The sequence below is a fragment of the Mytilus edulis genome, chromosome 6 (genome assembly GCF_963676685.1).
Source record: "Mytilus edulis chromosome 6, xbMytEdul2.2, whole genome shotgun sequence".
NCBI lineage: Eukaryota > Metazoa > Mollusca > Bivalvia > Mytilida > Mytilidae > Mytilus > Mytilus edulis.
The window spans coordinates 5,272,880-5,295,629 of NC_092349.1; the positions used below are offsets into that span (position 1 = coordinate 5,272,880).

At 32.8% G+C, this 22,750-nt stretch overlaps 1 protein-coding gene across 1 annotated transcript; it reads right to left on the reverse strand.

Moving 5' to 3' along the window:
• Nucleotides 1-2,867: 2,867 nt before the first annotated feature.
• LOC139529016 (myosin-11-like) lies at nt 2,868-6,877 on the reverse strand. The gene is made up of 2 exons (XM_071325250.1): nt 5,884-6,877; nt 2,868-3,256 (listed from the first exon to the last, which is right to left on the reverse strand). The coding sequence occupies exons 1-2, from the start codon at nt 6,875-6,877 to the stop codon at nt 2,868-2,870; spliced, it is 1,383 nt and encodes a 460-aa protein (XP_071181351.1).
• Nucleotides 6,878-22,750: the final 15,873 nt, after the last annotated feature.

Consider the following 22,750-nt stretch of genomic DNA (forward strand, 5'->3'; position numbering starts at 1 on the left):
TATTGATATTTTGCTGGAAATTTAATATTATTTGAGAAAATCACACGCTGTAAATATTGGCTCTCAATTGATATATATAGATTCTTATATTGGCACCAGTAGATTATTGGATTTACCTAATCAAGATAGTTAAAATTATCAAATTTATATTAAAATCTTGGTTGGACACTAATCTTTGATAATTTTATTGATGCTTTATTTTTCCTTCAAGACAACTTTGTGTTTGTACCAGCACAAAAATACGCGAACAATATTGTTTTAATATATGCAAAAACCATTATCTTGAATGTCTCACTAAAGAAATCTATTCAAAACTGTAAATCCCACATATACCCCTTCAAATGTCATTCACCATAGAGGAAATTATAGAAAATCACGTATGCATCCTTCTATCTAATGGTTATAAAAAAAAAATTTGGTTACGTAATCTTCACACAACTGTATATTTTGTTTTCAAAACTTTGTGATATACTTACTTAATGTGAAAGTACAGCGGATGATGCCAACGATTTCCCTGTTGACACACTCTGTCTTGCTACTTTTGGGTGTTACCTTATTTGTCTCTTTCTTATTGATTTACGACATTTGAAATATGCAAATTTCTGTCGCCTTTCTGTCACTTTAATTACTACTAATTGAAACTGTCATACTATGTAGGATTGTTTGACACCTTATACATTTGGCCATTTATCACTGTGATTTTTAAGTAAGTCATTTTATTATTTCAGAAGGTACAAGATGGGATCATTCACACTTTGTTAATAGATGCCTTATGTTATGAAGTTTCCGTCTTGCATATGTCCATTGTATTGTCTTTGATCTCAGTTTCATGGTTCAGTGACTTCTTGATAAAAAGTTTTTTTAGTATTCTAATTTTCTCTCTTATTACGATAAAATAAGATAACTATATTTGGCATGTGCAAACCTTGTCAACAATATTTAAAGCGTTTAATGATTGTAAGGTGAACATGTCTGTCTGACTGGGTTCATCTGACCTTAAAACCATTTTCATGGGTCGTTGATCAATGTTATGTTTTCCTGGTTATAGATGTGCAATAGGTCAACTATATTTAAAGAATATTTGTAAGTTGTAAAAATTGTGTTTGCCTGTTTGGTTTATCTCACTTTGACCTCTTTTTTTTAATAGTTTAAGTTAATTCGATATTTGTAGAAAATGTAATGTATGTTTCGTTAGTGGCTGGTTCGTTATTCGTCATTCGATATTCAAAAATATCCAACTGCTTGTAATCTGTTTTATATTTAAATTTCGTGGTTGAAATCAAATAAAAATTTAATTATTCGATAACATTTAATACATGATAGTCAACTGTTCCTTCTTTTGTTGAACATGTACACCACTGTCCCGAGTAAGGGGAGGGTTGTGAACCCGCTACACTCTGTGAGGTCAGGACTCTGTAATTCAGTGGTTTTATTTGTTGCTGTACGTGTAAAATATTTGTTTTTCTTTCATTTTTTGAACATTAATTAGGTCGTTAGTTTCTCATTTTGAGGGTCATATAGTGACCTATAGCTGTTATTATTCTGTGCCATTTAGGCTCTTGTGGAGGGGTGTCTCATTGACAATCATACCACATCTTCTTTTTCATAAGATAAAAGGACTACAACGATCAATTAAACCGGTTGTTTTCTAAGACAAGAGCTTTACATGAACTCATTAAAGACACCAAGTTTAATTTTTTTCTTTATATATCCATTTGACGAGTTAAACTGGTTTCAACTGATTTTTTATAGTTCTTTTCTTAAGTTGTACTGCTACACCACTGCCCGATGTTAGAGTGAGGTTTGGGATTCCGCTAACATGTTTAACCCCGTTCCATGATATGAACATTCTTCTTGTCTTGTCTGTGGCAAATACGTGTTTAACAAGTAAAAGAGAAGGTGTATATTTATATAGTACTAGAACACACCCGTGATATCGCGGGTCTGTGACTGAATTAAAATATATAACTATGCGCAAGCCTTATTTTAGTATTAGTATTGTCATCTGATAAAGTCATGCCGATTATAAGATACACAGTTTTCTCTGCTTTTAAATCTTTCTGTTTGAACCCGTCGAACTGGAACTTATCAATTATTGGTAATATTAATTATTTGGAAAACAAAAGGTCTTGGAATGGAGTATTTTTTAATCAACAGCATTGTCCTATATTAGTTATAAATAAAAATGAATTCTTTGATTCGCTGTTTTACTTCATGCCCGCTAACAAATTGAAAACTGTACCTATACGACTTATTTTTAGTCCAGATTTTTAGTATTCGTATTGTTATCTTAGAAAGTCTTACTGATTAAAATACTACAATAGATAACAATTTGACAATTTATTAGTGTCAACCCTGTGATTATGACCCGTGTATATAGCATATTAATCCTGAATACACCGTTTGTTAATGCACCTGTCAGATGCGGAACGTACAGATAAGGTAATATGTAACAGGTGAATATACTATTGGTATCGGTATCGGACTCGACCCGGAACTTCTTAATTATTGGCAATATTAATTACGTGGAAAACAAAAGGGCCTGGAGTGGTGTAATTTTTAATCTACACCTTTGTACTATATTAGTTATATATAAAGTTGAATTCTTTGATTCGTCGTTTTTACGTGATGACGGCTGACAAATTGAACCTCGTAATTTTAGTATTATAGATACCATGATATTCTACAATCCAATCGAATTAATGAAGCGATTATCACAATTTCATTCAATCTTTTTTGAAATGAGTTTATTAAATAAATTGATGTTTATTATGATTTCAGCGAATCATTTTCTCATAATTTCAATGTAACCTATCAATTTTAATTTCCGAACAAAAATGTTTTCTTGTATGAATAAGCCTGGGATATTATTTCACTTTCACAATTGTAAATGTTGACAGCATCCCACCAAACATATAATTGTTACCATTCGAGGACACCCACACACTATCATTAGGACGTAACTGTCGTGCTAGAACAACAGAACCGGTATGGTGCATTGTCAAAGGAGAAGAAGATGAATAACCAATGTTTGTTGCTGATATCGTAGTACCATTCAAAATGATGTGGTAGTAAGCATCATTGGTTTGGGACATGATTGAAGCAGATATCAAATATATTCCACCAGTCTCACAAGTAAATTTCCCGGTACTCTTATATGATGACAGATCATTGATGCCAATGCTGAACTTTACGTCGTCAAATCTTATAATACCACGTTTGGTTGAGGCAGATACAGGTTGTGCAGTCATTACCACTGAAATAAAACATTTTGATTAGTTGATGTGTTTTGTCTCCGTAATATAATATGACGATAAGTCTTGTACATTTTTTAATGGTAATGTTGTCAATCCATGTTATTTACATAATTATTACCAAGTTGAAAATTACAAAAGGATAATAAATAACCACAATGAAAAATTACGAAAAGAAACCGGCAATGCTCAATGAACAAAAAAGAAAACCGCACAATAACAAAAACTCAAATAAACTATTGTGTGTTTAACTCTTCGGAAAAAGTCCATTTTCCACTGTTGGCAATCGTCGTATTTCTATTTGAAAGAACAAATTATGTCTAAAGTCGCATTCGGGGAAGAAAATCACGAACAAAAGGACGGGATTATGTGATGTTTTAGGTATATCATTTAAAAGTTTTAAAAATGTTTTATTTCAACCAAATCATGTGTCTGCTAGTTGATCAATATAAATTCATTGTGTTCATTAATAGTTATCCCTTAAGGACGCGGTGTGTCAGTGTAAGATCACCCCGATGGCCGGAGGCCAGAGGGTGATCTAACACTGACACACCAAGTCCGAATGGGATAACTATTTTACATCCCACCTGTTTTAGATTAGAAGGGAAACCATTTACAATTCATAAAATCTAGTTTAGAATGCCACACAACCATTATAATATACTTTATATATTACTATATGATGTATACCCTTAATGACCCTCAAACCCGATGAGTATATATCAAATAATGTCAACATGGTCAACTCGCCCCACTTGCCAATCGTCCCACACTATATCGCCACTTTATAAAAAAATCGCCCCACTCTTGTTTACCGACTCGCCCCACTTTTGAAAATGTGTAAAATCAAATTGAACAATCAGTTTGAAAACTCACTTATTCATGTTATTAACGAAAAAGGTTAAAACCCCACTGAATAAAGGTTTGACAACTCGCCCCACTTATAAAAACGATCTTGCTTCCTTTAAGTATGTCACATTACTCTTAATTCGTATCCAGTCGTCCTGGTGTAGTGGTATGTGTCGTGGCTTGACATGCTAAAGGTCTTGATTTCGAATCCCAGCAAATACACTGGATTTTTTCTACGTGAATTTTGATAGATAGTTTTTTCCGCATAATTAATTTTAAGTTTTATAATGGATTTGACATTCCCGCCAAAATGTTACAGAAAAAAGGAAAGCATGCAAAGCATGCATAACAAAGAAACTCAAACTGGGGTGATCTGGTAGGGGTGATCCGGCTCAGATCACCCTGTTAGAACAAAGGAGCTGGGATGTAATATATAATGATGTTTGCTATGAATTTAAGACAGCTTATGGTCAGTTCAAAAGCAAACTAGTGACATATAGACGATAAACAGTCTACAATAGTTACAAGTACATAACTGTTTATAGTTTGTGCAGCTCATAATCCAACTAAGTCTTACAAACAGTAAACAAGTGTATCGCAAACTTTCAAAAATTAACACTCAATAACCATGATAACATAATTCGAATTTGACAATAAAGATAATTAAAAAACAAACAACCACCGATATTGAACAGACGCCAGAACATGTAAAGGAGTTAAAAACAAAAAGTCATCAAAAGGTTTATATTTAAAAACTACAGACGCACGTTACGTAACTCGATATTTGAATTACTAATATAAAAAGAAGAATTAGTCCATTTGAGAACACTCTCAATTAACACCAAAAAATATCAGAGAATACTATTGTGGCTTGGTTTAACATAAAGGCAGCAGCCCAATTGTACCTCTAGCATTTGACAGTTGTGCAACTGAACAACACAAGAACCAACCACAGTTAACAAATATCAAATATTTTATCTAAACTCAGTAAATCTGAAGATTTTGTAGACGAAAAAGGTTGTTAGACGTGGATGCTCTTTACAAATAAACTACATGGTCCGATAGAGACATGAGGTGGGAAGACAGAAAACGACACTGCATACTGTGGATTCAATTATTTTCGTTGGTACCAATTTTTGTGGATTGAGGAAAACTTGCACTTTCGTGGATATTTGATTTTGTGGTTTTTCAGAAATCTTCATACAGATAATTTGTAATTCGGTAAACATTTAAATTTGTGGTTTCCCTGCATCCACGAAACCGTCAAAATTTGATTTCAAACGAATATAAATCAATCTACAGTAGTTAAAGTTACCATCAAAATAGTTGACCAATACAATGTATCGCTGTCTCAACTTATTAAAATAACGTGTTTTCGCGGTCTTACATATTTAGAGCATTTATAGTTTTCTGAACTGTAATTTTACGGATTCTGTCATAACTTTGATGGAGACATATCATGCATATTGATTATGTGTACATTCACATGGCGGATGATGCATCCATACCAAAAGACACTTACCCTCTTGATGCACCCAATCTTTTTTCCTTTCGAGTACATGTGAATTAAACAGTGTGTTTTGTTACCTGTATCTTCCTGATCAAGTTATGAGATTTAAACATTGGTAAACTACTGTCATCTTACTTTAAACTTTCGTTGTTTCCAGGGTACTAGATGAGTGATAAAAAAATAATATAAAAAATATAAAAGTAAAAATGGACGGGATCTAGAGTTTTAACTAGCAGGTCTATATCAAATGTTGTTACATATCATATTTACCTAGGTCTGTGCTATCGTCTATTTGTTTTTGTAGACGAGATAAAGTTAAATTGGTTCGCTTTTCAGTTTCCTGCATGCCACTCACAATATCACCCAACGCCTCACTTTGATTCTTCTCAGTATTTTTCAACTGGATTTCTACACTACGTTCCAGATATATCATCGATGTTTTATGAGACTGTAGTGTGTCATTGTTAAGAAGGTACATACGATTTTTTAAATCACTAAATGAAATATTATGTTGGTTTGATAATTGTTGGATTTTACTGTCAGTGCGCATTTCGAGATCTGTAAATGAATGAGTGGTCATATTATACAGTGCAAGAAAGTCCTGACTACGGGCATGCTCCTTTAAACTCAACGTAGTGGTCTGCGAATATAGAGTTTGTACTTTCTCTTCTAAAATCTTTATTTGTTGCAGTGGTTTAATACTACTCAATTGCTTAAGACTCGAAATGTCCTGATCAATAGCCGTCGACTTATTTTTCAACAATGATAACTCGTGTCCTTGTTTTATCAATACTGTTTGAGTTTCATTGCAACACTCTTTTTGCACCTCCAAACGTTTATCGTTTATGTTTGTTTTATCTTTTATAAGTAAAAGTTCACTTTCGACAACACTTAATTTCCCCTGCAATATCACATTTTCATTCTTCAGATTGTGGTAAGTTTGCTCCAAAGCTTGATATCTTTGCTGCAGTGTAACCAACGCCTGGTTCGTTTTATTCTGCGCTTCTTTGTCCGTTATTTTAGCGTCTATTAAATCAAATTTCTGCTGTAGCTGTGCAGCTAATAGAGCAAGAGAATTATCCGTATAATGGCGGAGAGAAGTGGTGTCGGTTTCAACCTTCTGTTGTAGAAGGTTCGTTTCCTCAACAAACTTTGCTATTGTCAAATACTGATTTGCTGGAAGCGATTGTCCTGCATTTACTTGTGAATTGTCTAATAGAAACCCATGCCCAAATGGAAGAACAATTAAGATCAACATCAACATTTCGTCTAAATGTCGGTAAGCACAACGCCCATCAACTTTGTTTTATTATCAAATATCAAAGGTTTATTCACATTAAGATAAACTATATATATAATCAAGTATTAACCTTTTGTGACTAACTTGTGGTCTGATAAGTAGATCAAATAGTACAATCAATTATATGTACATGTACTGTTTTCATAAATGTATGTAATGAATGCTATTACATATAAAGACAATACACATTAATAAGCTAAACAAGTTTGAAAAATGGTTCGAAAAATCCCCGGCAATTTTTACTTTGAATTATAATGCAAGATTTTCATGACTCGTAGTTTGTTCGTCCGTTTGTTCTTGTTTTTTTAAATCAACTTCAATGCATTTGGATTTACAATTTTAAAATGACAAACTAAATTACGAATTTGACAATAAAAATACGGTTCATTGAACAAAAATATATGATAGCAGGATAGTAGTACATTTTCAAATTATTTGGTTTAATTGTGTAAACATATACTAATAGACTTAAATGTGCAAAACTAGTTTATTCTTTTTAATCTTGATTTTCAAATATGTAATACTTGTAAAAACTAAACCTAAATGTTATTCATTACTTCATTTCCTAACTTGCGTTTACAGTTCGAAATTTGAATAGACTTCATCAAGTTTAATGTTCAAAGAATTAGGTATACATTGAAACCTTCGTGATCTTCTCCCAATTGAAGGAAATGATTACAACTTATCAACGCTTAAACGGATAGAAGAAAAATAAGTAGATTTGTTTTGCATGCCGTACCTTTCATTTTAGCAAGTATTCGGTTTAATCTGTAGGATTTAAGATATGCTTCTGAAGATTACTCCGTGGCATTTCAGTTTATGGGAACATATTTATGATGTAAATCTATCTGCCATGACATCTAACGACCTGGCTAGTAGTTGGCGTTGCAATCATTAACCTCTCCCGTAAATTACGTTACGTTATAGAATATTATTGGTGAGGTTTTGTTATTATATAATGATCTTGTTATTGTACATGTTCTAATTGTTAACAAATAAACTCATCATAGATACCAGGACTAAATTCTGTATATACTCCAGACGCGCGTTTCGTCTACAAAAGACTCATCAGTGACGCTCGAATTCAAAAAGTTAAAAAGGCCAAATAAAGTACGAAGTTAAAGAGCATAGAGGACAAAAATTCCTAAACGTTTTGCCAAATCCGGCTAAGGTAATCTATGCCTCAGGTAGAAAAGCCTTAGTATTTCAAAAATTCTATATTTTGTAAACGTATAATTTATAAATATAACCATATCAATGATAATTCATGTCAGCACAAAAAGTGCTGACTGCTGGGCTTGTGATACCCTCGGGGAAATAAATCTCCACCAGCAGTGGCATGGACCCAGTGGTAGTAAATAAACTCATCATAGATACCAGGACTAAATTTTGTATATACGCCAGACGCGCGTTTCGTCTACAAAAGACTTTTCAGTGACGCTCGAATCCAAAAGTTAAAAAGGACAAATAAAGTACGAAGTTGAAAAGCATTGAGGACCAAAATTCCTAAAAGTTTTGCCAAATCCAGCTAAGGTAATCTATGCCTGAGGTAGAAAAGCCTGCCTTAGTATTTCAAAAATTATAATTTTTGTAAACATATAATTATAAATACCGTTTACTTTAACAGTTGCTGAAAGAAATGTAAAGGAGTTATTGGCAATAAAATGTCACGCAACTGCTTTTTGACGTATTCCTGGCTGCAAATTACTATAGCCTGATTCAGATGTGCTCTGCTGAGTCAAAGCAATATGGACATGCAACATGTTTCCACTGATTACAGTATTGGTATGTATTCTAAGAAATACAATTATAAAAATAAACCCTAAAAGATCATGCTTGGGTTTTAAAATATCGCTTTAGGAAAAAGGTGCACTGTCAAAAGTCATGTATGTTAAACATATACATCAACTAGACACTTAGTACATATATTGTTTGTGAATAAACCAGGGTTCACTGTTGTTTGTCTTTTCTTTGTTTTAAGTGTTGTTTTGTCATTGAATACTATGTTTGTCTTCAGCTAATACATTTATATATCTCTTTCATCTGCATCTCTTTGGTTCATATGATTTATTCTAATTTTGATCCAAATGTCAATGAACATGGACATAGGATATAGCGAACAGATCATGATATCATACATGTATTTTCCTATGGAAACGTTTGCTTATCTTTTTCTATATTAATTGAGAAAATTTTTAATTCAATTGTATATTAAAAAAAATACACTTGAAAACAAGGTTTGAATAAAGGATGTTTTGATTAACAAACTTAGCACACGATTATCGGTTAAACCAATGCCATGAGAGATGTTGCATTAGAAACATTTATAGTTTAAATGAGTCTATATGAGTAAGACTGGACCAAGGATTAAGAATTACATCGAACTAACAGAATGTTTATTTTCATATCGAAAAACCATTCATATGACTGCTTTCAAATATTTGTTTATCAACCGGCTTTTTCGTCCTAAATTCTTTATTCTTGAAGGTTGAGTTCATACTGGAGCTTCTCAAGAAAAAGAAAAGAAAAACGGCGTTTACTTTTAACTTTATAGTCCTCTTAATAGTCGGAAATCTAGTGAACAAGAAAATTCACTCTTCTTATGACAAAGAGTCGAGAAAATCAACGCTTCTTATGATAGAGTCGAGTAAAATAATAATTAAATAAGATAAAAGTGAGAATGGAAATGAGGAATATGTCAAAGAGACAACAACCCGACCAAAGAGCAGATAACAGCCCACCAATGGGTCTTTAATGCAGCGAGAAAACCCCGCAACATTTCCGGTGACGATACTGATCCAGTGTTATTTCTAAATGATAATTGTACATTGTAAAGAAATTAGTTATACAACTGAAAGCATTTCTTATTGATGTCGTTTGAATGATGTACATTTAGTTCCTTTATGAAAATGTTTTCCCAAACCTATCCCAAGGCATCAATCCAGTGAATGTTCTGCTCGATAACTAGGATTTGTATGCGATATCGTCGATGTCGTAGAATTTGAAACTACTCGAATAGTGTTGTTATCCCTTTGAAAGGGATATGATATCAGTGACACATCATTGTGTTAACAATTCAAAGATTGAATTAAAAGTCAATATTAAAGAGACGATAAATATATCAATTATATGTAGTATGCAATTTAGTTCTGATATAGATCGAGTTGATGCATGTAGCAATTATTTTAATTTCAGTAAATCTGTTTCATAAATTTGAATATGTGGAATTGAGTTATTTAAATCAAGTTATATTGATTGTATTTCAGCGAATCTTTTCTAAAATTTGGAATTTTATCTGTTAAAACTCATTTCCGAACAAAAAATATACTTTGTATGATTAATCCTGTGATATTATTTCACTTCCACAATTTTTAATGTTGACAGCAATCCATTATACATTTAATAGTTACTATCCGAGTATACTCACACACTATCATTGGGAAGTAACTGTCGTGCTCGAACAACAGTACCGGTATGGTACATTGTCGAAGGAGGAGAACTTGAAAAACAAATGAACGTTTCTGATATCGGATTATCATTCAGATAAATGTAGTAGTAAGCACCATTGGTTTCGGACATGCTTGACGCAGGTATCAGATATATTCCACCAGTTTCACATATAAACTTCCCGTTACTCTTATATGTTGACAGGTTAGTGGAGCCAACGCTGAACTTTACGTCGTCAAGTTTTATAATACCATATTTGGTGGTGGAAGATACAAGTTGTGCAATCAATACCACTGAAATAAAGAAAACATTTTTATAACGTGTTTTGTCTCCGTAAAATTTCAAAAGAAAATGATTTGGGTAAATTAAAGCGTTGATATTGACGCTAGCTATGTCTTCTATGAGTAAAATCAATCATGACCTTCCAGTATCAACTTGCTTGTCTTTTCTTAAACAACTGTATACATAGTTTTAATGACAAATCTCATTCCAGCTTAGGAATGCGAATTGCGAAAGGAGAAGTCATTTACCAATTGAAAAATGACGATCAAAAAATTTACAATCCCCAAAAAAGTAGTAAAAATTATAAATGACCCATAAGTTTTTGAAACAATTTTTATTTGAATTTTTTTATTTGACTTTTTAATTTTTTAATTTGCAATATGTGTTGCTCTTTGTAATGGATGACTTTTAGAATGAGTTCTTTCATCTCATATACCCAAGTCAACTTGACATTAAGATTACTACAGGGAGTTAGCAAAATGTCTGCTTCATTTCTTTTCTCTGTATTGACACAGATGAACATGAATTAAGGTCAAGGATCAGTAAATAAACTAGTCCATAGATTTTTTTAAAACTTAAAACTCAATTAGATATTAAAAATATACATCAGAAAATGTAAAAAAAAGTATATGTCACCGACTTCGTTTTCAAGAAAAATCCATTTTTAAAATGGTCCGAGAGGGTACTAAATTACATTGAATATATAGGATAAATCTATTTTTTTCTTCTACAATTTTCGGTTTCTGGTATAAATCACGAGAACCTCTCCATAGAATTTTTTTTTAAATTAATATTTTTTTCCTCTTTGTCTTACGAATTAGATGATATTAAGAAAAAATATGGTCACCGACTTCGTTTTCCCTGTAGAAGCGACGCAAACCCAACATTTTGACAAAAAAAGACACCAAAATTCGTGACGTCGTAATTTTTATTATATAACGTCATTGACAAGTTATCATGCTAATAATATCCAACGTTCTTCGTGTTGATTATGCACGAGGATTATGTGTTTCGTATTGATAGATTCTTTTTATCATAAGAGTCTGGATAATTAGCATAAATTTTTATTTAGTATTACCAATATTCTTTATTCTTTATATTTTAGCACCTCATTATACACTTTTTCTTTTTTTTTCTTTTTTTCATTTTATTCAGCAATTTTTGCCCATTATTCTGTATTCCGCAAACCCCAATCAGACCCTCTTTTATGGCACATTTTAAAAAGAAATTGTACGTTGTAAAAAATGTGATACATGTATGTTCATTATCAATATACATATCTAAAACATTTACTAATTCAGACAAAAATACGTTGTAAGTACATGAACGCAAAAATGGTAAAATCTTAAAAATAGAAATCATCAGGGTTACTGTCTACAAGTTGACGCAATAAAATATGTAATTGAAGCTGTATTTTTTTATGCCCCCTCAACTACCCCTGTACGTCTGTCCGCCCGTCATTCCGTCTGGAAGTTATATAAGGGGAACAGGAAAATAAGAATATAATGCATCACTTACGACAACCTTTAAATTGACCAGTGATTTTTTATTCATTACTGACCAGCAACACCGAGATAATCCACCGATTTTTAAGTGTCCATATGAAGTGTGGACCTAAATGTTCTTTATCTTTAGATATTTCGCTTATTCTGTAAACTCTTCAATAAACGATTTTGTAAAATTCTGTACATGGTCTACACTATTATATTAAATAATTATTTTATTTTCCGTTGTTATTCTTTATAATTTTGCAAACTTTTTGTTCAATTTTGACATTCGCCGCTATTCTGCAACTCCCTTTGAGATCTAATTATATGTGACAATAAATTATTGTGCTTCTCTCTCTGAATTTCGCTTTCTCTCAAGATATTTGTAGTCGTTGTAGTACAGTGTATTTTCCAGAAAATACATCGTGTAAAAACATCTCCGAGGAAACCAAATTAACGTAGGTTGAGACATGACATAAAAACAGATGTACATATTTATGTTTGATATGTCTACAACCCCCCCCCCTTTTTTTCCCCTAACCGAAAAAAAAACAAGAAAAAAACAATCGCACACAGGCTGAGACATGACTGGTAATATTGTGTTTTGTTATTTAGTCCATCTACACAAATGAGGGGGGACCTTAAACGGGACTCCGGGATCGGGTGTTTTTTCAGCACAGGATTTCGGGATTGATCTTTATGGATCCGGCTATTCTTTTTTCGAATTTCGGTATGGCGGGATTGAAATTTCTATAAATTCCGGACCTCGGGATTTCATGTTTTTAAGTCCGGGATCAGGATCCCTGCACCCCCTCCCCATCCCCGTCAAATGCATACCATAAGATGTCTTTTCCTTTTTAATTTTTTTTTTGCCTTGTGTTGTTGTCTGGTTGCTGTCTTATTGAAGTACTGACTACTTACGGGATTTACATTTAACTTTAGGTACTGAAAGTCTGTGACACTGTGCATATTTTTCAGTCGGTATATATAGTAGTACTGCTATATAGAGGTGATCGATATAATCTCGTTCTCAATCTTCAAGTTTTAGGAGTGAAATAGAATTGAGAACAGCTCTATTGTATATTTGAGATGCTACTTTCAGCTACATGTAGGGTACATTTTTTTTATTCGGTTAATTTTTACCCATATATATATAACAATTTCCTTTGAGGAGACAACCATACGAATAAATACTATTAGGATACTAAGCCCTGTATAAATCTTTAAACCATAGACTATTTATACATGTATCTATTTAAAGATTTGTCTTCTATTTTTAACATCGAAATTGCGGACGTGAAAGAAAGCACCATTACAAAAACAAAAAACAACGCTAGATTACAAAATGGCGCGATGGATTAATGATCGTGAAACATCATTTTTGCTTATTTTTAATTTGTTATCGTCTAAAAACTGTTGTATGAATATTAAACTATTGTTCCAACCGTGAACAAGGTTAATTAATTTAAGTGTATTATAGTTTAGTGCCATCTATGACTGACTGACAGCAGCGGCGAATTTATGACCAGTATTAGTTAATGTGGTTTATTTCCTTTTCTCTAATTTGAAAATATTTTTATTGTTCCGACTGGTGTGATAATTTTTAAAATATGGGAGATATTATAGTCTTACCGTACAATACTAAGTTATAACTTTAGTATTAATGTCCCAAACTTGCACCCCTTCTGCTTATTTTCTGCTAGACGATGTATTTTCCCAGTGAATATAGGGTTTTTGAAAGGACAGTTTTGACATACTACATATAGAATACTTCCGATACCACACTGTTTTTTTCTCATCACAATTATGTAGAAATAGTAGTGAGCAACAGTTTTCACACTTGTTTTAACTGGTCGGCAGATATACAAACTCTACCACTCTACGTCCTGATTTTCATGTTGACGATTGTCTTCAGGACTGTTTTCATATTCATTTTCAATTTTTAATTTGAGAAAAACAAGTTAATTCTCCTAGAAGTAACATACTTTCCGTCAAATTTACCGTTGACGTTGTCCCATCGAAAAGTCGCCGGGTGCAATTTTAACATTGCAAAATCTGGTCAAAGGGACGTAATTCGTACAAAACGTCGCAATATTTCGCGGAATCCGCTAGACGGCGTTCATTTACTGTTACTTGACCTTAAATCTAGTAATAGTTTATGACATACGTGATGATTGCAGTTTTCCAATTTTCAATTTTCTATTTCTAAAGAGTAACAACCCATATACTACATCATACGGTTTTCACATGTCTCATTTAAAACGTCATGATTATGCTTGTTCACATTTAAAGCATACTTTTTTAGAGGTGGGTGCATTTTACAAATAAACTGCTTCGACAAAGTTATGAAGAGAAATGACTGAAATCGAGACTTCATACATTCTAAGTCACCATCATGAATTATTTGGCCGCTAAGATGTTTCGTTGTCTCAACTCACTTGTGATGTGTTTTCACGGTCCTAGATATTTAGATATCAGTATAGGTGTCTGAACAGTAATCTAACCGATTTTGTACTAATTTTTATTGAGACTTAGACTAAGTGAATTCGCAAGGCGGATAATTCATAAAAGCTAAAATACACTCACTTTCTCGGCTCACCCGATCTCGCTTCTTTGGCTTTTTTAGCTTTTTTTTTATTTCAGCGTCACTAATGAGTCTTTTGTAGACGAAACGTGCGTCTGGCGCAAATCCAAATTTCAATCCTGGTATATATGATTAGTTTGTTGGAGTATATGCAAATTACTCAGTAAGTGTTTGATACATGCATTTGTGTCTTCGAGTTACGAGATTTAAACAACGATAAACTACTGCAACCTGAATTTAAACTTTCGTTGTTTCCCGAGTACTGGATGAGTAATAAAAAAAAAAATAAAAAAAATATTAAAGTAAAAATGAACGGGATATTGGGTTTTAACTAACAGATCTGTATCAAATGATGTTACATATCATATTTATCTATGTCTGTGCTATCATCTATCTGTTTTTGTAGACCAGTTAAAGTTTGATTTTTCTCAATATTTTTCAACTGGATGTCTAAACTACGTTCCAAATATATCATCGCTGAATTATGAGACTGAAGTGTGCCATTGTTCAGAAGGTACATACGATTGGTTAAATTACTAAATTAAATATTATGTTTGTTTGCTAATTGTTGGAATTTACTGTCGGTGGGCATTTCTAAATCCGAAAACGAATGAGTGGTCATATTATACAGTGCAAGAAAGTCCTGACTACGAGCACGTTCTTTTAAACTTAACGTAGTGGTCTGTGAAGATAGAGTTTGTACTTTTTCTTCTAAAATTTTTATTTGTTGCAGTGGTTTAATACTACTTAATTGCTTGAGACTCGAAATGTCCTGATCAATAGCCGCCGACTTATTTTTCAATACTCAAAATTTGTTTCCTTGTTTTATTAAAACTGTTTGAGTGTCATTGCAACACTCTTTTTGCACCTCTAAAAGTTTGTCGTTTATGTAAGTTTTATTTTTGATTAGTGCAAGTTCACTTTCAACAATACTTAATTTTCCCTGCAATATCATATTATCATCCTTCAGGTTATGGTAAGTTTGCTCTAAAGCTTGATATTTTTGCTGCAGTGATACCAAAGCCTGGTTCTTTTTATTCTGCGCTTCTTTGTCCGTTATTTTAGCTTCTATCAAATCAAATTTCTGTTGTAGCTGTACAGCTAATAGAGCAAGAGAATTATCCGTATAATGGCGGAGAGAAGTGGTGTCGGTTTCAACTTTCTGTTGGAGAAGGTTCGTTTTCTCAACAAACTTTGATATTGTCAAATACTGATTTGCTGGAAGTGATTGCCCTGCATTTCCTTGAGGGTTGTCTAATAGAACAAAAGGTAGAACAATAAACAAAAACACCAACATCTTGTATAAAATGTCGATGAGCACAACGCCTATCCACTTTATTTTATTATCAAATATCAAAGGTTTATTTACATTAAGATAAACTATATACATAATCAAGTATTAAACCATTGTGACTAACTTTTGGTCTGATTAGTAGATCAAATAGAATAATCAATTATATGTACATGCACTATTTTTCATAAACGTATGTAATGAATGTTTATACATGTACATATCAGGACAATACACATTTAAAAAAGACTAAAAGGTTTAAATAATGGTTTTGATAATCCCTGCCATTTTTTACCTAGAATTATAATGCAAGTTTGTTATTTATGACCAGCCTACAATGTTAACGTGACACATGGTTTGTGTATCCGTCCGATCATTTTTTAAATCAAATTCAACTTGATACTATAAACCTATAAAACAAATTACAATTGATAACTAGGTTTGAATAAACGATTTTTTTGTTAAACAAACTTAACAACTAATAGAATATTTATTATCATATATTTAGACTAAATAACAAATAATTTTCACTGTATGATAATAGCATTAAATTAACGTAAATTCAATATTTTTCGAATTGGTGCTTAGCGGGCTGATATGAAAAGTTTATCACATGCTTCGATTGTTATCACATGCCTTTCCGTAACGTTATCGCATGGCATTCCGGTGATACTTGGCAAATTCCGGTAAATACACCTCAATGCTACGTTTTCTATGAAATCATTACAAAGTAGTGTACATAACAATTATTTGGATACTGGAAAGTATAGTGTGTAAAATGATAACAAAATATAACAAACAAATTATTAAAAAAAAATGCCATGATTTTTAAAAGTTTCAAACATAATTTAGAAAGCTACTTTAAAAAAGTTGACTTTTCCAAACAGTGTTCATTATGTATATTTTTGTCGATTCGTCCATATTAAAATATGTTTTTTCTCTGTCAAGGCATATAATAATAATTTACAAATTTATACAAAATTTAGTCCTGGTATCTATGATGAGTTTTTTATAGAAAGATTTCATATCGAATGTTCTAAATTTGGGGTCCGACGTTCGTGAACTTTTCACTCTTTGAACTTCTATTTGGGAACCACGTAAAAGGATCAATATATGAATCTGTTATTTTTCTCAATTGTTGAAGCATATGATAAAAAGATCATAACATGTCATTTTGCATATCGCATGTATTATCATCCCTCGGTCAATATCAGCCCTCGTGCCATGCGGCTCTTGGTCTGATATTGAACCTAAGGCTGATAATACATGCGATATGGAAAATACCATGTAATAATCTGATTTTATCATATCGAAAAACCATGCATATGACTTTTTTCATATGTTTGTTGATTAACCCACTTTTTCATCATAAAAGACGATTTAATTCTTTATTGCTATATGTTTACACCATACTGGAGCATCTCAAGGAAAAGAAAACCGTAAGATTTTGTTTAACACGATATGTTGTATGGTACACATTAAATATAAAAGGCTCTTACGCTCACACTGTCATTTTATGTTGCTTAAACTTTAAAATTTGAGTCAAAACAATTATTTTGCATGATTATATTTTTATTTGTAATTTTTAAAATTGGTGTGATCCAAACGTTATTTTGGATCTACCTGATGTCTTATTTCATATGTTTAACCTGATGCTCTAAGGACAATTTTCTGCCTCATTGAATAAAACACTTTTCAATCATTTGTTAAAAGGAGATTTAGTTTCTCTCTTGCAATACAAGCTCATATTTTATTGAAGGAGATAAATTCATTGTTTTTGAAATAAGACTTCATATATAGTTATAGAATTCTAGGTACAAAGGTTAGAAATGAAAAGTAATGCTGTATAGTTTTTGTTTTGTGAAGTGTGTATTTCATGTATGCAATCCTACTTATAAATTCTCTATCATGGTTTTTGTGCAAAGGATAACCAGATCAATACTTAGAAATGGAATATCATTCTTGAATTGAAAACATGTCTGCTAAAGTGTTTCTTGTTTTTTATCTGAATACATTATTTGCTTCTGGGGGTAAGTTTTGTGTTGTACTGTTACATCACTGTCCAAGGTTAATTAGGGGTTGAGATCCCGCTAACATACTTAAACCCACCACATTAGGTATATATGTGACTGTACCAAGTCGTCAGGAGCCCTGTAGTTCAGTGGTTGTCATTAGTTTATGTGTTACATAATTGCTTTTCGTTCATTTTTTGTACATAAGTTAGGCCGTTAGTTTTCTCGTTTGAATTGTTTTACATTGTCATTTTGGGGCCTTTTATAGCGGAGTATGCGGTATGGGCTTTGCTCAATGGTGAATGCCATACGGTGACCTATAGTTGTTATTTTCTGTGTCATTTGGTGTCTTGTGGAGAGTTGTCTCTCTGACAATCATACCACATCTACATTTTTATATATACCTATTTGGGTTGCTCTACCAATTTCATCAATATAACGTAACTATAATTTATCAACTGTCATACAAATGCAGGTTTGAATAGCTATATAACGTGGTTTAAATCATCTTTTTCTGAGAGATATTACTTTACCAAGTCACGAAAATGATAGTTGTTCTACTTACGTTCCTTTCGGTTTTTTCTTTTTTGACTTTGTCAAGGACTATAGGAATTTTGGTCCTCAATGCTCTTCAACTTCGTACTTTATTTGGCCTTTTTAACTTTTTTGGATTCGAGCGTCACTGATGAGTCTTTTGTAGACGAAACGCGCGTCTGGCGTATATACTAAATTTAGTTCTGGTATTTATGATGAGTTTATTTATATACATCCTCCTTAATACAATTACCATGTTGTTTTGTGTAGTTTTGATAACACTTTTTTCAGATTTGGTAAGAACTCAGGTTTTCGGGTTGTTTTATCTAAGCATGTGTTACCGTTCTATTGGGGTAAGGGCTGCTGAAGTCTATCTCTATATGATTGTGGATCCTTAAAATTAATGAAAAATTTGTAAAGTTGACGCCGTTCACTCTTGATTATTTAATTGGTTGATATGCTTGTTGTTTAAAGAGGCTACGAGATATATAAATATGAATAAGATAAAATATGATTAATGTTTATGTTCAATCCTTAATAAAAGTGAAATTGTGAAAGAATAATTTTACTTTTAGAAGTCAGTTTCGTTACATTTTTGTCAGAACAAGCTACGAAACATGGCTTAAAATAAATTTCTGCAAGTGAACCATTTATGCGTTTACTTTTCTGCATTGGCTAGAGGTATAGGGGGAGGGTTGAGATCTCACAAACATGTTTAACCCCGCCGCATTTTTGCGCCTGTCCCAAGTCAGGAGCCTCTGACCTTTGTTAGTCTTGTATTATTTTAACTTTTAGTTTCTTGTGTACAATTTGGAGCTTAGTATGGCGTTCATTATCACTGAACTAGTATATATTTGTTTAGGGGCCAGCTGAAGGACGCCTCCAGGTGCGAGAATTTCTCGTTGCATTGAAGACCTGTAGGTGACCTTCTGCTGTTGTCTGCTCTATGGTCGGGTTGTTGTCTCTTTGGCACATTCCCCATTTCCATTCTCAATTTTAATTGACCTTATTGAATCCGTATTCGTGTGACCTTTAATCTAGCTCCTTAGTTAAAGATGAGTTATGTATAAATCAGGCATGTTCAGTTATAAAAGGGAAAAGTATGCCAAAAGTGACTGCTTCGATCCATAAAACCTCATTTCCATACAGGTGACGATGATTAACACATATTTTTATATATGAAATCAAAAAAATCTAGAAAGATCCAATTGAGCGATTCAAGTGATTCGTTTCTAGAATCATTTCCATATCGGGGTATATGACCGTCAATTGTATTCGGTGGTCACCTCGACAGATTAGCTAATCAGAATATTCTTGACTGAAATACGCGCGAAATTTTGATGCATGTTATCGAGCCAATACATTGTAAATTGTATACTTTAAACTTTTTTTATAATTTGTATAACCGTTACAGTATGTTACAAATCATATATTAGAATTTAAGTCAAATCGTTGAACATGAATTTGACAGATAATGCAATTTTATTGGTATTGTAATTGAAATTATATTCTATACCGAATGTATATGTGATACATATAACACAACCAGTAAACTCCCAGAGTTTATAATCGAAACAGTATAAAGAGAATATTTCTAATTGCAGAATTAGGATGCAAAACTACAAAATTAGGAATTGAATATATGGGTACAGAAAACATGACTCGCACATGCATCCCATGTCAGAGATGGGATAGTGATTTCCCACAACATCATATGAATACTGAGTCAATGAAAGAGCATGAAAATTATTGTCGGAACCCTGACCGAGAACCTGAAGGACCCTGGTGTTACACAATGGATCCAGGGATCCGATTTGACTTTTGTGATGTACCGTTTTGTGGTAATACTGTATATGTATTGTTAGGCTATAAGTAGCAAGGATAAGATAAGATAAGATAAAATAAGATTAAGTTTATTTCCAATAGAGAACACATTATGGACAAAATCAGTACAATAATTAGCAAATTAAACAATTTAAAGTGTAAATAATGCAAAAGAAACATTCAACAGGGTATAAAAGAGGGTTCTATGTTTTTTGTCTTCTTTAATTGTTTAGCCCCATTGCTCAATTCTTTTTACTTTTTATCCAAATTAATCTTTTCTTTGTATTTTAGAATCTACTTAATATTCTCTATTCTTTATTTTTTGTGTCCATATTTTCCTATTCGTGTTAACTTTTATTCATTACTATCTATTCTGTGGCCTCTATCCACGTACACATTCTCATAGAATATAACATAAGTTAAAAATATATTCAGAACCCTTAATAATACATTTTCTTTGACCATTGACAAGTGAAGTACAACGTACGTACCAGAACCTTGATCAAGCTATATTACATCTTTAACAAACGTTAGATACCAAGGAGGCAATCAAATTGCTGACAGCGCCATGAGCACTTACTGTCGATAAGAAAATAATCTATAGTAAAAAATATTGCTTGTTGTAAAAAAAAAGGAAAAAATAAGTCCAATAAGTAATGGACCACGTATTCTCATAGTAGTAGTTGACAGGAATAAACTTTAGTTCTCAAAAGATGTATAGACATGTCTACATTTTGATACCGACAAACCGAAAAACTCGCCAGTGTCATAACTTATAAAATGACAAACGTAGAGCCTCGCCAGTGCCATAACTTACAAAATGACATACTGTGAATCTCGCCTATGCCATAACTTATTGATAAACTGAGAACCTCGCAAGTGCTATAACTAAGTCTTATAAAATGACAAACCGAGAACTTCGCCAGTGCTAAAACTTACAAAATGATTGACCGAGAACCTCGCCAGTGCCATAACTTATAAGTTGACAAACTGAAAATCTAACCAGTGTTTTAACTTATAAAATGACAAATCGAAAACTTTGCCAGTGCTTTAACTTACAAAATGACAAATAGAGAGCCCCGCCTGTGCTATAACTTATTAAATGACAAACCGAGAACTTCGTCAGTGCCATAACGTATAAAATGACAAACTGAGAACCTCGCCTGTGCTACAACTTATAAGTTGACAAACAGAACCTCGCCAGTGCTATAACTTATAAAATGACAAACCGAGAACCTCGCCAGTACCATAACAGTCAGGATTCTACTTCGTCAAAATTATCTCCCCATTACGCCAGTTCATTTTCACAATCGTAGAAATGGAAGCCATTGTAGGGATGACGCGCTGCCAATTTTGCTCTCGGAAACCGATAAATTTATCCACATTGCACCATTACGATCCTTATATGTCAGTTGTATTTTAAAAGACAAATGTATTAACTAGCTAATGAGCATGAGTTAATGATCTTTTCTGCATTGATTCAATTTAAAACTATTGTCTGATCGGTTATCAGGTTGAATTTTCGAAAATTCATTAACAAGTAAAAAAATTCTAATTAAATATTTCGTGGAAGGGCAGACTAGATTTTTTTAGTGGTTGAAGACTATAAACCCTAGTTTTCACACACAAAAAATATAATTTTTCGAAGGTATGCATTTTCATCATCCAACTTGAAAGACTGTCGTCAAGTACTTTCAGTAGAAAAATAGCTATTCGAACACACCTACTCTGTTTTTGTGATTCATTAAATAGGTATTTCACTTGACCCATATATTTCATCTTTTAGTACTGAGATTTTTGTCGAGCCTGCAACTTTTGTTGCAGAAAGCTCGACATAGGGATAGTGATCCGGCGGCGGCGGCGGCTACGGCGGCGGTGTTAGCTAACTTCTTAAAAGGTTTATATTTTAGAAGGTGAAAGACCTGGATGCTTCATACTTTGTATATAGATGCCTCATGTTACTAAGTTTCCGCCAGTCACATGTCCAATGTCCTTGACCTCATTTTCATGGTTCAGTGATCACTTGAAAAAAAAATTCTAAATTTTTGTAATGTTGAATTCTCTCTTATTATAAGTAATAGGATAACTATATTTGGTATGTGCGTACCTTGCAAGGTCCTCTTGCCCGTCAAACAGTTTTCACTTGACCTCGACCTCATTTCATGGATCAGTGAACAAGGTTAAGCTTTGGTGGTCAAGTCCATATCTCAGATACTATAAGTAATAGGGCTAGTATATTTGGTGTATGGAAGGACTGGAAGGTGTACATGTCCAACTGGCAGGTGTCATCTGACCTTGACCTCATTTTCATGGTTCAGTGGTTATAGTTAAGTTTTTGTGTTTTGGTCTGTTTTTCTCATACTTTATGCATTAGGT